Source organism: Frieseomelitta varia, unplaced genomic scaffold, assembly GCF_011392965.1.
Source record: "Frieseomelitta varia isolate USP_RPSP 00005682 unplaced genomic scaffold, Fvar_1.2 scaffold_976, whole genome shotgun sequence".
In the NCBI taxonomy this organism is placed as follows: Eukaryota; Metazoa; Arthropoda; class Insecta; order Hymenoptera; family Apidae; genus Frieseomelitta; species Frieseomelitta varia.
In genome coordinates, this window is record NW_025110785.1 from 702,288 (window position 1) to 714,742 (window position 12,455).

Genomic DNA, 12,455 nt, shown 5'->3' on the forward strand with positions numbered 1-12,455 from the left:
TTTTTTTTTTTTTTTGATCGGTTTGCATAACCGAGGCCATCTTGCGTAATGATTTATCAGTGAACTAATACCAGTGAACACAGAGGATAAAGTTTAAAATACTATGCTAAATAAATAAAAGATAGAAAGCACGAGAAAGAGAGAGCATATACAGAACACAGCGCAGGTCTAAATGAATTCGCTCGCGCAAAAAGTGCAAGCAAGCTCGATCGATCTCTCGGTCTTTCAAGAGCAAATATCGAGCAAAGATAAATATAGGGTGCACGATGCGTTGATCAAAAGGAATAAATAAACGAAACGAAGGATTGGGTCACTGTCACTGCCGGCGGCAGCAACGAACCGTTCATTGCTTCCGTGTGTTACGCGATATCACCTACTCGCAGATGAGGGTACGCGGCGTTTTACGAGATGCAAATGTCGGGCAGTCGGACAGCCAGTCAACCGCGCCATCAACTCGGCCACCGGTGAAGTGTGTCGAGCGTGCACCCTCTTCATCTTTGGCTTGTCGTTCTGAACGCATCGTTCAACAGGCTGGCAACCTGATCCACAATTCGCGTACAAAATATCACCGACTACGTATCGTGCAAAGTTAATGCAGACAGAGTGCGATAGACTCTCAGGCTCTAAGAGCTGTTAATTCGACGATTTCGAGTGGCTGAGAAATCTTGCGTGAAAGGTAAACGTACTCGAAGAGATAAAAGTTTCCGATTGTAATTTCGTAGATACGTAACGTAGAAAATATAACATTACAGTACAATTTGACGAAGTATAAAGAATATATACTAATATATAATAAGAATATATAATAATAGTGTACACAGCTAGGAGCACGGAGACAATTTGTTGCTTTCATTTGTGGAAATTATTATTAATGGATGCCATCCAATCTTTCGAAGATTATTAAAAAATATGAATAAATACAAATGCAAAAGTCTTCGGGACAATTATTCGTTTCAAAATCGCAAAACAGAGTGTACAAGATTCTGTCCATAAAATCTAACGAATCGTACCGTTTTGACACATTCTAGCGTATAAAAATAATAATAATAGTAATACGTGATAGATCAGTTAAATCCTACATTCCTTTCGCTAGCTATATCGTACTATTTTCAACAGTATCCAAGCGTTTCGCTGCTTTATCGGCGACAGCGTCGATCGGTGATCTCAACGCCGCAAACCTGCATAAGCGAGATCGATTTCTCGAGCGGACGCGACGTGCTAGCCGGTAGCTACCATGAAACGAAAACGTAAACGAAACGGGGGAGGGAAGAGAGGCGCAACTTTTTCGCGTGGCAAACCGGTACTACGAATTGCGAGCACGTAAATAATTAATGCGAATTTTAAGACATGAGGAAGGCTCAAGAACTTGACGAACACACCGGACCAGATTTTTATTAATTTTTCGCGAGAATAACGAAATGAAAGATGAATTAATTGTAAGACGAAGATTGTTCCTCCGTTCGAGGAAAAAAAAAGAAAAACAGAAAAATGTGAAAGCAATTTTTCTGAATTTCGACTTGTCTACCGACGTCTCGGTAGTAAGAAAAAAAAAATAAAACGACGTAAACTATTTATATCTGCGATTCGAAACGTGTAGCTTGTGAAACGGTGCAGGTTTTTCACGCACCGACGAGCCAATAACTTTGTAACTACATCTCTCAACACCTTGGTATTTGCGGTTAATTTTACTCGAACACGTTTTACTCGAGCCTACCTATTTTAACGTGAGGTGACTTTTTTTCGCGTTTCGTTTCAAATGTTTCGCATCTCGCTTCAAAGCCACGCTGCTTCGCCGTACGCACGTATGTACATATTTCATGAGAAATTTCTCATATGTTGCCACTAACGCGCACCTTAAGCCTCAAGACGTACCATTATCAGTTTTCAGAATGTTACAGCCCGACAATTACACATACCGATGGGACTGCCGTCTAATATGCGATTCCATGAATTCAGAGCACGGCTTCTTCGCACGATGCTCATTTAAGCTTAACTGCCGTAAAACAGGCTACTTTTTCATCTGCCAGAGTAAATTTTATGCATAACTGACCAATGGTTAATGTTACCTGAATCCAGAGCGCTTCTCCTTTTCTTATTTGCCGACGACGATGACTAATAAAACGGAGAAGAAAAAGCATCGGGGAATTTCTAAATAAAATCGCAAATAATAAAAGGAACGAACACCTTTCAAAGGTCAAAGATTTCTTAACGTTGCTAAATACAGCTAAATGCGATAAAGTTAGACGATTATGTACCTAGTCAAATAGTTTTGTGATCGAAAAAGCTATTCTACGTACGCTGCTGAAAGATTTAGTAATTACTTTGTCATTTTTCTTTTCTCTCGGTAAATTTCATTTAAATTCATTGCAACTTCATTGTAACGTGGAATATTTATATTGATGAAAAGGCACTTTCCAAAAAACAATTTTCAATCAGCTGAAGATGAATGCGAAACTAATTTTCTGAAGGCCCAGGATCTTCAACTGATTCAAAAGAAAAAAAGTAATTCATCGTTCTGTGGAATGACATGTGGTAATCAACGCATTGAGAAACTAATTTTAGAAAATTTGGAAGAAAATTCTTTTTTCAAAACACAAACTTTATAACGTCTCAAAGCTCAAAGTGTAACGAATTAATAAAGAAATCATGTTACGAGCAGAGTATCCAGTCAGCGTGTAATTCTACTTTATAACTTCCCTAAATTAATAGCGACCTATCGACAGTATCGAAACCTCTACGGTGCAATTAATAATGGATCGTATGCTGACCAAAGTTCTACACAGCGAGCCCTTTGAAACGGGAATCCCCTCCCGTTATAGCTCTTCTGGGAGCCATTAAAACTTTGTTCGCATAACGAACGACAATACACGGGGTTAATATCACGGTCTAACGAGAACACATGATGTTCGTACGTTTTCTCACGTGAATTCAAACACGTAAAATCACGCAAATTTCATAGAATAAAATCAGAGACGAAATAATCAAACAGTCCGAGCACGAGTCTAATATTCTTACGTTCGAAACGCAGAATACGCGGTAAAACAGGCTAGCATTTCATGGAAATATGCTGAACAAACACAGCAAACCCGCAGTTAACTCTCCACCGTGTATTTAAACGTAGTGCGGTGAAGAAAAAAAAATGCGACTGAGAAGTTACACGTCGTTTCTCCGAGTTATATTAGTTTGAACAGAGAGATGAAAAAGTAATAATTCCTCTCTTCTCTTTCAAATGTATTTGCGTTCCAACTATAATTATCTTGTATGTGACAAACGCATTTCACGTCTTTTACTTTCCAATAATACACACAACTTGACTTTTGCAATTTAAATTAATAAACGTTCAAAGTAATAAACAATATAATCACTCACCCTATCTTGTTGATCAGCTTCCCATGAACGTGAAGATAAGAGGTGACGAACCGTTTATTCACCTGAAACATAGAAAAATTCAATGGTTTATTTAAAGATCCAAAAATATATTACTGAAACGTGATTTATCTTGTAGTTCTATGTAGAACATGAAAGAGGAAAGTATGTGTTGATTGAAAAAGAAGTAACTTTTGGTTCGTGTCATTTTTACCTCAACGCTGCTTAATTGTGCCAATTCTTCTAAATCACTATGAGATAATCTCGCTTCATTGGCAGTGGCTGCAGTTGTACGACGAACCCGTCTTCCACCAGGATGAATCCAAATTTCCCTCCTCAATCCTCCGCCAATGCTGTTTGCTCCTTCTTTCTCCTTCATCCTGGCCCGTTCCTTCCATTCTCTTTCCTCTTTCCGTTTCCGTTCCGTCGATTCATACTGTTAAAAAACATTACAATTGAATCCTATGCATAATTTGTTACAAAATTAAGGACAGCGTAGTGCATAGCATAAATGAAGGTTCATTGTCTTCATGGAAATCCTATCAACTATCCTATTACATCTAAATTCTCTCAAATACTAATGAAAGATACAAGCACCGTATGTGTGAAGCATAAAAAGGCTTGTTAATTAAATGTTTGTATCTTTCGGCTGCATCTATCTAAAAAATACTCATGCTGGTATCATGTGCGAAAACAGCGCTCGTAACTAACAGAAATGGTGCTTTGATTTATCAAAAATAATTCAGCGAAATGCAACATACTCAAAAAAAAAAAAGTTCAAATATGTTTCTTATTGTAAACACTCTATCATTTCAAATCATTAATTACGCTTTCAGTTTTATTTAAGCATAGAATGACTTGCTTTTTAAATAATTATTATGATTGTGCGAGAAATACTGATTTTGATACACTGAATTAATAATCATAAGCGTGCGAAGAGGCATGTGATGCGTAAAGAAAATTTATAAGAAAAAAATTATTCAATGCAAATAAAACAAAGGTATATTAGACGGCTCGAAGATAAAGAGAACTACTTCAAGCTTTAGTTAAGATAACCGGTACTTAGAGATATCACACCAAGTATCGAAATTTACTTACATAATGTAGATACTGGCAGCAAAACAAAATCAAAATATTATTAACGTTAGTATTAATACAAACGTATAAGAGAATATTTAAATATTCGTCTTACCTTTTTCCTGTTTTCATCAAAAAGTGCTATTAAACTCTCTCTCGCAGACATGAAAGGATTAGATGCCATAAGAGATCTCATATAATAATACACGGCATCTAATTTCCGTCTCTGTAATCAAAATTCATATTCAAGTTGTTCAATTTTATTATTTTTCTTTTTTACTTGTCGTACGTAATGTGAAAATACGTACAGCATAATGTGCCAGTACAGCAAGCTGGTTATAAGGCCTTCCATTCTTTGGATTAAGTTGTTGTGCTTTCAAATACCATCTAAAAAAGAATTAAATTTTGCATAAAATTATGTTATTTTTGTAGAATATATACAATAGAATAATATTTATTTATTTATTTCCTACTTACTGCCGAGACTTTCCGTAATTACTTGTTTCGTTTGCCTGTTCTCTATATCTCGCCAAGTCACCCAAAAATAGATATATTTTTTGCGCACTTACTAAGGCTAAGCCTAAGATCCCAAGGCCCTTAGGCAAAGTCGGCGATGCAAGAAATGTCTCCAATTTAAATTCGTATTTGGTTTCAAGAACAGTCAACAAACCCTCTAAATATACAGTACCATCGTCGATAATTTTTAACATGATTTTTTTATAATGTTCTCGGCCTTCAGAGTTTTCTTTAGGCATGCCTTTTCGCAGCATTTCAATCATATTATGAAAAAGTATTTTCCAAAAGTGTTGCTCAACATTCTCAGCTTGACAAAATTTAATATCAGTCTCAAGCAAAGTTTTTAAGCTTTCTTGTAGAAAGTGTCGTATGTACAAAACTCTCTCCCAATTTGTTGTAAAACCACCAGAGCTTAATATCCATTGCAATTCTAAATCAGCACGTTCTATATCCAAAAGTAAGTAAGGATTTTTGGCTACTCGGAAACTGTCAAACGAAAAGTTATAAATTATTAGTATAACTACAACGTTCTTTATTTTTACTCATAATTTTCAATGTATGTATGGTGTTTACGTACCTATCAGAATAAGGATCGTACCACGAAGGTCTTATATTTCCAAATTGGTCATTTGTCATATATGGTGGTGACACACCATCTAAGTGTGTTCCCTGAAAACTATGATGGGTGGAGGTGATACCTCCATGGGATTGAAACACTGGTATACTTGAACCTTGAGATATAGTTTCACTTTCTCTGAATATAATAAAATGAATAAATCGATTAATTTTATTGCCTTTAATAAAAAAATTAAGAAGAACAAAACATATTAATGTTTTTTATATATTAGTACCTTTGTACCGCTGCTCTACTACTGGGCGAAGTAATAACTATTGGTTTATTAGGGTTATTGGGATCAAATAACGTTCTTTGTTGTTGTACTCCTTGTTGTCTTGAAATTTGATGGCTAGGTGGAGATTGGCTAGTATCAGGTAACACTAAAACACCCGGTGGTTGAGAACCAGTATATCCACTAGGTGATGTTGGATGTGTTGTCAAAGCATTTGACAATGAGACAGAATGTGAAGAAACACTAGGTGTTTGTCGACCATCGTCAGAATCACAAACTGACATTTTTCTACCTGTTCTCCAATTTTCATCTAAATATCGATCAGACGCTCTGAAAATCACGTATCAATAAAATAATAATTTTAATTTCTAACTTAGACGATATAAAATATATAAGCATTTTAAAACAATTTGTAGATACCTATGTCGATGAAGATCATCAAAGTTTCGATTACCACCACGATAATTTCTATCTTTGCTAGATTCTCGGCTACGCTGTATGATATTACGATGTCTTCTGTGATCATATCTCCTACTGTTCTTTTGATTATTATTATAGTTGTCATTTTCTCTATTTTGTTGATTATTTTGTCGATCACGACTATTAACACGAGCTTTATCTCTACTATTACTCCTTGACAAAAATTAAAAAATTAATTTTTATTCCTCGCAGGTAAATTATAAAATATATAAATAATATACTTCAAATATAAATTTTAATAATTCTTACCTCCCTCGATCTGCCGCATGTTTCCTTTCACGCTTTTTTTTTTTACGTCGACTATGACTACTTGTAGTTTCATTTCCTGATACATTAACATTTTCACGTAAACTCAGTACAGATGAACTACGACTTGCACGCTCAGCTTCTAGTTTCTCGCTTAATTCAACTTCTTCGCTCCAATCCTGTGTATATGTTTAATTTAAATTGTATACATATGACATATAAGTACATATAAATGTATTTTAAATAAAATACTTACAAATGGATGTTCCGCTGATGTATTTAATGCAGTGTTGACAGATTCACATTTTGGTGGACTAACGCTTGAATTTTGTTGATCATTTTTCTTTTCTTGTATTGTGTTACGTTCAGACGTATTGCTAGATCGTTGCCTTTAAAAAGAACCATAAAAACAATTAATAAAGATACTTAAAAAATAAATAATTATTTATAAATAATTATTACGTTTGAATGCGATGAGAAGTTGCAGATGGAGAAATTCCTCGACGATGGCTTTCAGGCGATGTTTGACGTTTGTTTACATTGGACACTGAAGTAACAGGCGATGCTGATGATGGCGGTGGTATCATTGAACTATCTACTCGACTTAAACTTTCCATACTAGTATACATAGTACTGTTACTGCCACGACGATCGTAAGATCTATTTTTAATATAAAAGTTATATTAAGTTATTATTGTTATTTGTATTAATGAAGGCAATATTAAAAATATAACAAAATACAATATATATTTATTATAATTAAAATTCTTGAGAAACATGTACCTTTGCATATATTCTTGGCTTGGCGTATGAGATCTGGAACTTGGAGCTGAATACTGATCAGGTGTAACACACCTAAAAATGTTTGTTGAACTTTCTAAATCCTCTGGTTTAAGTCTACCTCTACCTCTAGTTCGTGGCGGTGCTGTATTAGACCAATTAATTTGTGGAGGTAATGGACCAGATGGAGGTAAATTTTGCATCGTTTGTGAGTGTTGCATTGCAGGTGGAAAATTATAATTTGACGGTGCCTTTAAACAAATAATTTACATTTAATTAAAGAAAACTCAATAAAATTTATTTAAATTTTATAATATTAATTTTACCTGGAATGAGACATTACTACTATTCCATGTATCTTCAGAAGGTGATGAACTTGGTGGTAAAGGAAGGCCATTATCCAAAAAATATTTTTTCTGTAATCTAGGTGGTAGGTGCTCTATTTTTATATTTTTCGGCAAACTATCTTTTGTACCACCCCATTTGCCTGATGGTGGCTTGCCTTGAAATTTTTCTGAATGTATTGTAGGTTCTACGCTACGTGTATCTCTAGTACGATTAAAATCATTTAAATGATTCGTTGTTACAAAAAGAGGTTCTGAACCCTGAGTAAATAAATATTGTAAATTATTTTTACGAAAAAATTATTTACAGAATGCAATATTACTTCATATATTATTTCAGACCTGTCTAACTTCGCGAGAATTATCTTTCCTAAATCCTCTGCTTGATAAAGGAGAATCGGACCGCCAACGTTCTTCGTTTTCATTACTGTGGCGAGTTCTACGACTGCCGGAATATCTTTTACCATGCTCATCTCGATTTCTACTTCTACTTTCACTATCTCTTCTACCATGACCACTCGATCGATTACGTTGACTATCACTTTTATGACTACGATTGGAATGAGAATCACGATCTTCACTATGCTCTCTCTCTTGATCTCGATCCCAACCCCCTTGATTGGGAGATCTAAGGGATAAGGATAATATTTTTATTCATCCATACTTTTTCATTAACAAAACAAAATTATTTTTTATGGGATTCACCTATTTGTTACATCCTGTTCAGCCAAAGCTTCTTTTACTTTTTTAGGAACATATAACTGTTGTTCTGGTTTTTTAGTTTTTCTTCTTGAATCTCCAATATTACTATTTTGAGAAGAACCTTGTGCCTGTTCAATGTTTGTATTGCTTTTGTAGTTAATATTTAGATCATTTAATTTTTCTGTTACATTTTCAATTTGAGATGAGGGAGGGCTATTTTGAGTTTGGTTGGATTTATTGAGCTGTGACTGCTTTAAGCGATGTTGGACGGAACTTGATTTAGATTTCTCCTGTGAGATATTTTCATTATCTAAATCATCTGTAGATCTTCCTGATTTTCGAAGGGGTCCACTTCCTGGCCTATATAAAGCTTGAGACGCTCTATTGCCTCCACCTCGCATTCCTATTGATCTGTCCTTTTCTAATTTTGAATTATCTGAAAATATAAGAATTTCACTTCTTTCAAAATAATTCATCAAATATTCATTATTATTCAAAATAATTCATCAAATATTCATTATTAATAATAGTAAATATTAACATATTAAAAATTTACTTAAACATACAATTATATTTAACTTTGAACTTTACAAATTAATAAATATTTATCAATATGTATAGCGTTATAATAAATGAAATTTGACATACACTACCATTAATAATATTACTATTTAGACTAAAACATATATCTGAGAAAAAATATACTAAAATTACTAAATCTTGAACAATGGTGATAATATTAAGAAAAAAAAATAATTTATATCACAAATTGAATAATAAACAAATACAATATTCTTGTTTACGAAGACATTAGTACTCTATATACAAGTTACATATATAAGTCATAAAGAATTACTACAAAATTCATCAAATTGTAGTTGAAGCTATATGTATAATGTATCTATAATTTGAAGTCTTTATATGTTTAGCATATTAAATTACAGAAATTTACTTATTTACAAAATTAAACGTCGCTATTAGTTAGCCAACACTCTATTAAATGCAATAACTTAATAATGCTTGTTGACACTCTTGACAGTAACTAAAATTATTATCAATCTATGAGAATCGGAAATAAAAGTTATATAATCTTCATTTGTTTAAAATAAACTTAGAATTTCTAAGAAAATCTAACAGAAATTATAATATATGCTAAATTTACTTCTTACTCTGGTTAAATTTCACAACATATCACAGCATAATTCCCGCTGTATTTTTAGGTTAGCTTGTTTGGTGAGGTTAACTCTGTAAATGCACCCAATAGAATTGAAAGGGGGCATACATAGTTTATTAATTACGTACACGCAAAATATAATCACGGGATTACAAATTAAGATACTTATATTATTCAGTGATATAATTTTTTTCAAGGTACCTTGTAAAAATCCTCCCCACTTTCTGCGTCCTTTGTCGCGGTTCGCCATATTGAAGTACAATCACATTCAAAGTTTTTTAAATCAAAAAATTTAAATCTTTTTCTAATTGTACAGTTAGATAATATAAAAATTCTATAATAACTAATACAATAATCAATAAAATAGCTTTTATATACTTCCTAAAGATAAGTTAGGTAACTTGTTTGTTTAAATATTCTAATACTATCAGTAATAAGAGTTTTGAACAAATATATTGTTTAATTATATGATCTTTGTTGGTTGAAAAAATTTAGAAATTTAAAGTAGTACGTAGTTTATATATTGTACATTAAAAACATTTTTATAACTGCTCCTGAAACAGAATGAAATGTTCCTAAAATTTATCATCAAGTCTCCCCTATGATATTTAATACAAATGCAATAATTAAATAAATTAATATATATCTTGTAACAGTGATGTAATATCTAACAAATAATATTTCAAATAATTATTAAAAAGAAAATTGTTTAACGATCTGCTTATAAATACGTATACTATATAAAGACATACGTACATATATATACATATATATTTCAGTATTATACATGTTAAATAATTTATATTATTTCCACAAAATATTAACTATAAATAAATATAAATGATTTTATTATATAAACATATAAAACCAATTTTATGAGATTTTTATCATTAAATTCTAGGGACTGTGAATTTTAGCGCTATGCTTTAGTTTAGTGTATTCTTACAAAAAAAACATTTTTATTGTATATTCTTTTAACAAAATTTAATATTTGTATTTATCGTTAATTATTATGTGTAAGATGAAAATAAAACATATTTCTATAAAATATAAAATATTGAATTGTTTCTAGTAAAAAGTGATGATATAATAATATACAAATAACCTGTTTCCAAATATTCAATCTTACCGGTCAAATGTTTACTTCGTTTGTTAGTATTAATCGTACATTAACAACCGCTGCAAGATGCAAACGGCGAGTTGTCGTTACAGGAATGGGTGTAGTATGTCCTCTTGGAGTTGGTCTACAAAATGCTTGGCAAGCTCTTATTGATTCCAAATCAGGTATCACCAAGTTGACTAATCCAGAATATGACAAACTACCTTGCAAAGTTGGTAAATATTTTATACATTCTCATGTTCCCTAAATAAATTCATAAAAAGACTATTGAATTTTCTGTAATAAATTTTTAATATGTATAATTCAATAATTTTTGATAGCTGCATTAGTACCTAAAGGAAATGGCTCTAATGAATTAGATATTGATTCATATTTTACAAAAAGTGATTTACGTACAATGTGCCCAGCTACTGCTTATGCTTTGATAGCTACAGAAGAAGCATTAAATGATGCAAATTGGAAACCAAAAGATGAAATTGATAAACAAGATACAGGAGTAGCAGTAGGAATTGGAATGATAGATTTAGTCGATGTATGCACAACATATGAGGCCTTAAAAAAAGGATATAACAAAGTTAGTCCTTACTTTGTGCCAAGAATATTACCCAATATGGCTGCAGGACAAATTAGTATTAAATATGGTTTTCGTGGCCCAAATCATTCTGTATCAACAGCATGTGCAACTGGAGCACATGCAATTGGTAGTATAAGTTTCAGCCAAGACCAAAAATATTTTCTGAATTTACTGACTGTTTAACACATTCGATTTTCAGGTGATGCATTTCGTTTTATTCGTGGGGGAGAAACAAGTGTAATGATATGTGGTGGAGCAGAAGCATGTATCAGTCCTCTTGCTATAGCTGCTTTTTGTAGACTTCGAGCATTAAGTACTAACAAAAATGATTTTCCATATGAAGCATCAAGACCATTTGATAAGGATAGAGATGGATTTGTCATGGGAGAAGGTGCTGCTATTCTAGTCTTAGAAGAATTAAATCATGCACTTGAAAGAAAAGCTAATATTTATGCAGAAGTGTTAGGATATGGTTTATCTGGTGATGCAGCACATTTAACTGCACCTAGTGAGGATGGCACTGGTGCTATATTAGCTATGGATAGAGCAGTAAAAGATGCTGGTATAGAAACTGTAGATATAACTTTTATTAATGCACATGCAACTTCAACTCCTTTGGGCGATGGAATTGAATTGAAAGCTGTAGAATCTTTTATGGGACAACATAGTAAAGATGTGACTATCTCTAGCACAAAAGGTGCGCATGGTCATTTATTAGGAGCAGCAGGAAACTTAGAAGCTGTTTTTACTATTTTAGCAATAAAAGAAGGTGTAATTCCACCAACATTAAATTTACATAATCTAGATACGGAAACATGCTTAAATTTTGTACCTAATGTAAAAAAAAATTGGAATACAACCTCCAAGCGCGTAGCGTTAAAAAATGCTTTTGGTTTTGGCGGAACAAATGCATGCTTATGTTTTGCACAATATAATGAATAAATCGATAATTAAACTAAAATTATATTAAAAAGAAGCATAATATTACAATTTAATCCAAACTAGTCATTCCTCAATGTACATAATCAATACATATATGTCGCATTTGAAGGAAATACATACGCATAATTTTACTTTTTTATAACAAAATACATTTGAAATTAAAACAATATTTTTAATACTTTTGTATAACATATAATATGAAACTCTTGTACAAAGAGAAAGCAAAATATTTTATATTATATTACTATAGAAAATTGTACAAAACAGATGTAACTCGCAATAATAT

The 12,455-nt window shown here is 32.5% G+C and overlaps 2 protein-coding genes across 6 annotated transcripts in view; one reads left to right on the forward strand and one right to left on the reverse strand.

Moving 5' to 3' along the window:
* LOC122538211 (telomerase-binding protein EST1A-like) overlaps positions 1-9,786 on the reverse strand; it is a 161,742-nt gene extending 151,956 nt beyond the window's left edge. For 2 of the 5 annotated variants that reach the window (XR_006308806.1, XR_006308807.1), the window contains exons 1-17: positions 9,735-9,784; positions 8,363-8,795; positions 8,000-8,285; positions 7,640-7,918; positions 7,317-7,564; positions 6,996-7,193; positions 6,790-6,922; positions 6,537-6,712; positions 6,228-6,440; positions 5,811-6,137; positions 5,537-5,713; positions 4,921-5,445; positions 4,752-4,830; positions 4,559-4,669; positions 4,465-4,476; positions 3,581-3,802; positions 3,370-3,431 (exon numbers count right to left, since the gene is read on the reverse strand). Coding sequence is in view for 3 of the 5 variants with exons in the window: in XM_043672091.1 (XP_043528026.1) it covers positions 3,370-3,431; positions 3,581-3,802; positions 4,465-4,476; positions 4,559-4,669; positions 4,752-4,830; positions 4,921-5,445; positions 5,537-5,713; positions 5,811-6,137; positions 6,228-6,440; positions 6,537-6,712; positions 6,790-6,922; positions 6,996-7,193; positions 7,317-7,564; positions 7,640-7,918; positions 8,000-8,285; positions 8,363-8,795; positions 9,735-9,783 (3,530 nt within the window). In the remaining 2 variants the exon portion in view is untranslated. Of the gene's footprint in view, positions 1-3,369; positions 3,432-3,580; positions 3,803-4,464; positions 4,477-4,558; positions 4,670-4,751; positions 4,831-4,920; positions 5,446-5,536; positions 5,714-5,810; positions 6,138-6,227; positions 6,441-6,536; positions 6,713-6,789; positions 6,923-6,995; positions 7,194-7,316; positions 7,565-7,639; positions 7,919-7,999; positions 8,286-8,362; positions 8,796-9,528; positions 9,605-9,734 lie in introns of all 5 variants that reach the window. The other 3 variants (XM_043672090.1, XM_043672091.1, XM_043672089.1) reach the window with 3 other exon arrangements.
* A 740-nt stretch (positions 9,787-10,526) lies between these two features.
* Positions 10,527-12,377, forward strand: LOC122538223 (3-oxoacyl-[acyl-carrier-protein] synthase, mitochondrial). Its single transcript, XM_043672117.1, has 3 exons — positions 10,527-10,868; positions 10,974-11,354; positions 11,427-12,377. Exons 1-3 carry the CDS (start codon positions 10,670-10,672, stop codon positions 12,167-12,169), a joined length of 1,323 nt encoding a protein of 440 aa, XP_043528052.1. The 5' UTR covers positions 10,527-10,669; the 3' UTR covers positions 12,170-12,377.
* Positions 12,378-12,455: the final 78 nt, after the last annotated feature.

Coding starts and splice junctions, on each gene's coding strand:
- LOC122538223 (XM_043672117.1), top strand. CDS start 10,670: ATGTTTACTTCGTTTGTTAGTATTAATCGTACATTAACAACCGCTGCA. Junction 10,869..10,973: donor CAAACTACCTTGCAAAGTTG/GTAAATATTTTA, acceptor AATTTTTGATAG/CTGCATTAGTACCTAAAGGA. Junction 11,355..11,426: donor AACTGGAGCACATGCAATTG/GTAGTATAAGTT, acceptor TTCGATTTTCAG/GTGATGCATTTCGTTTTATT.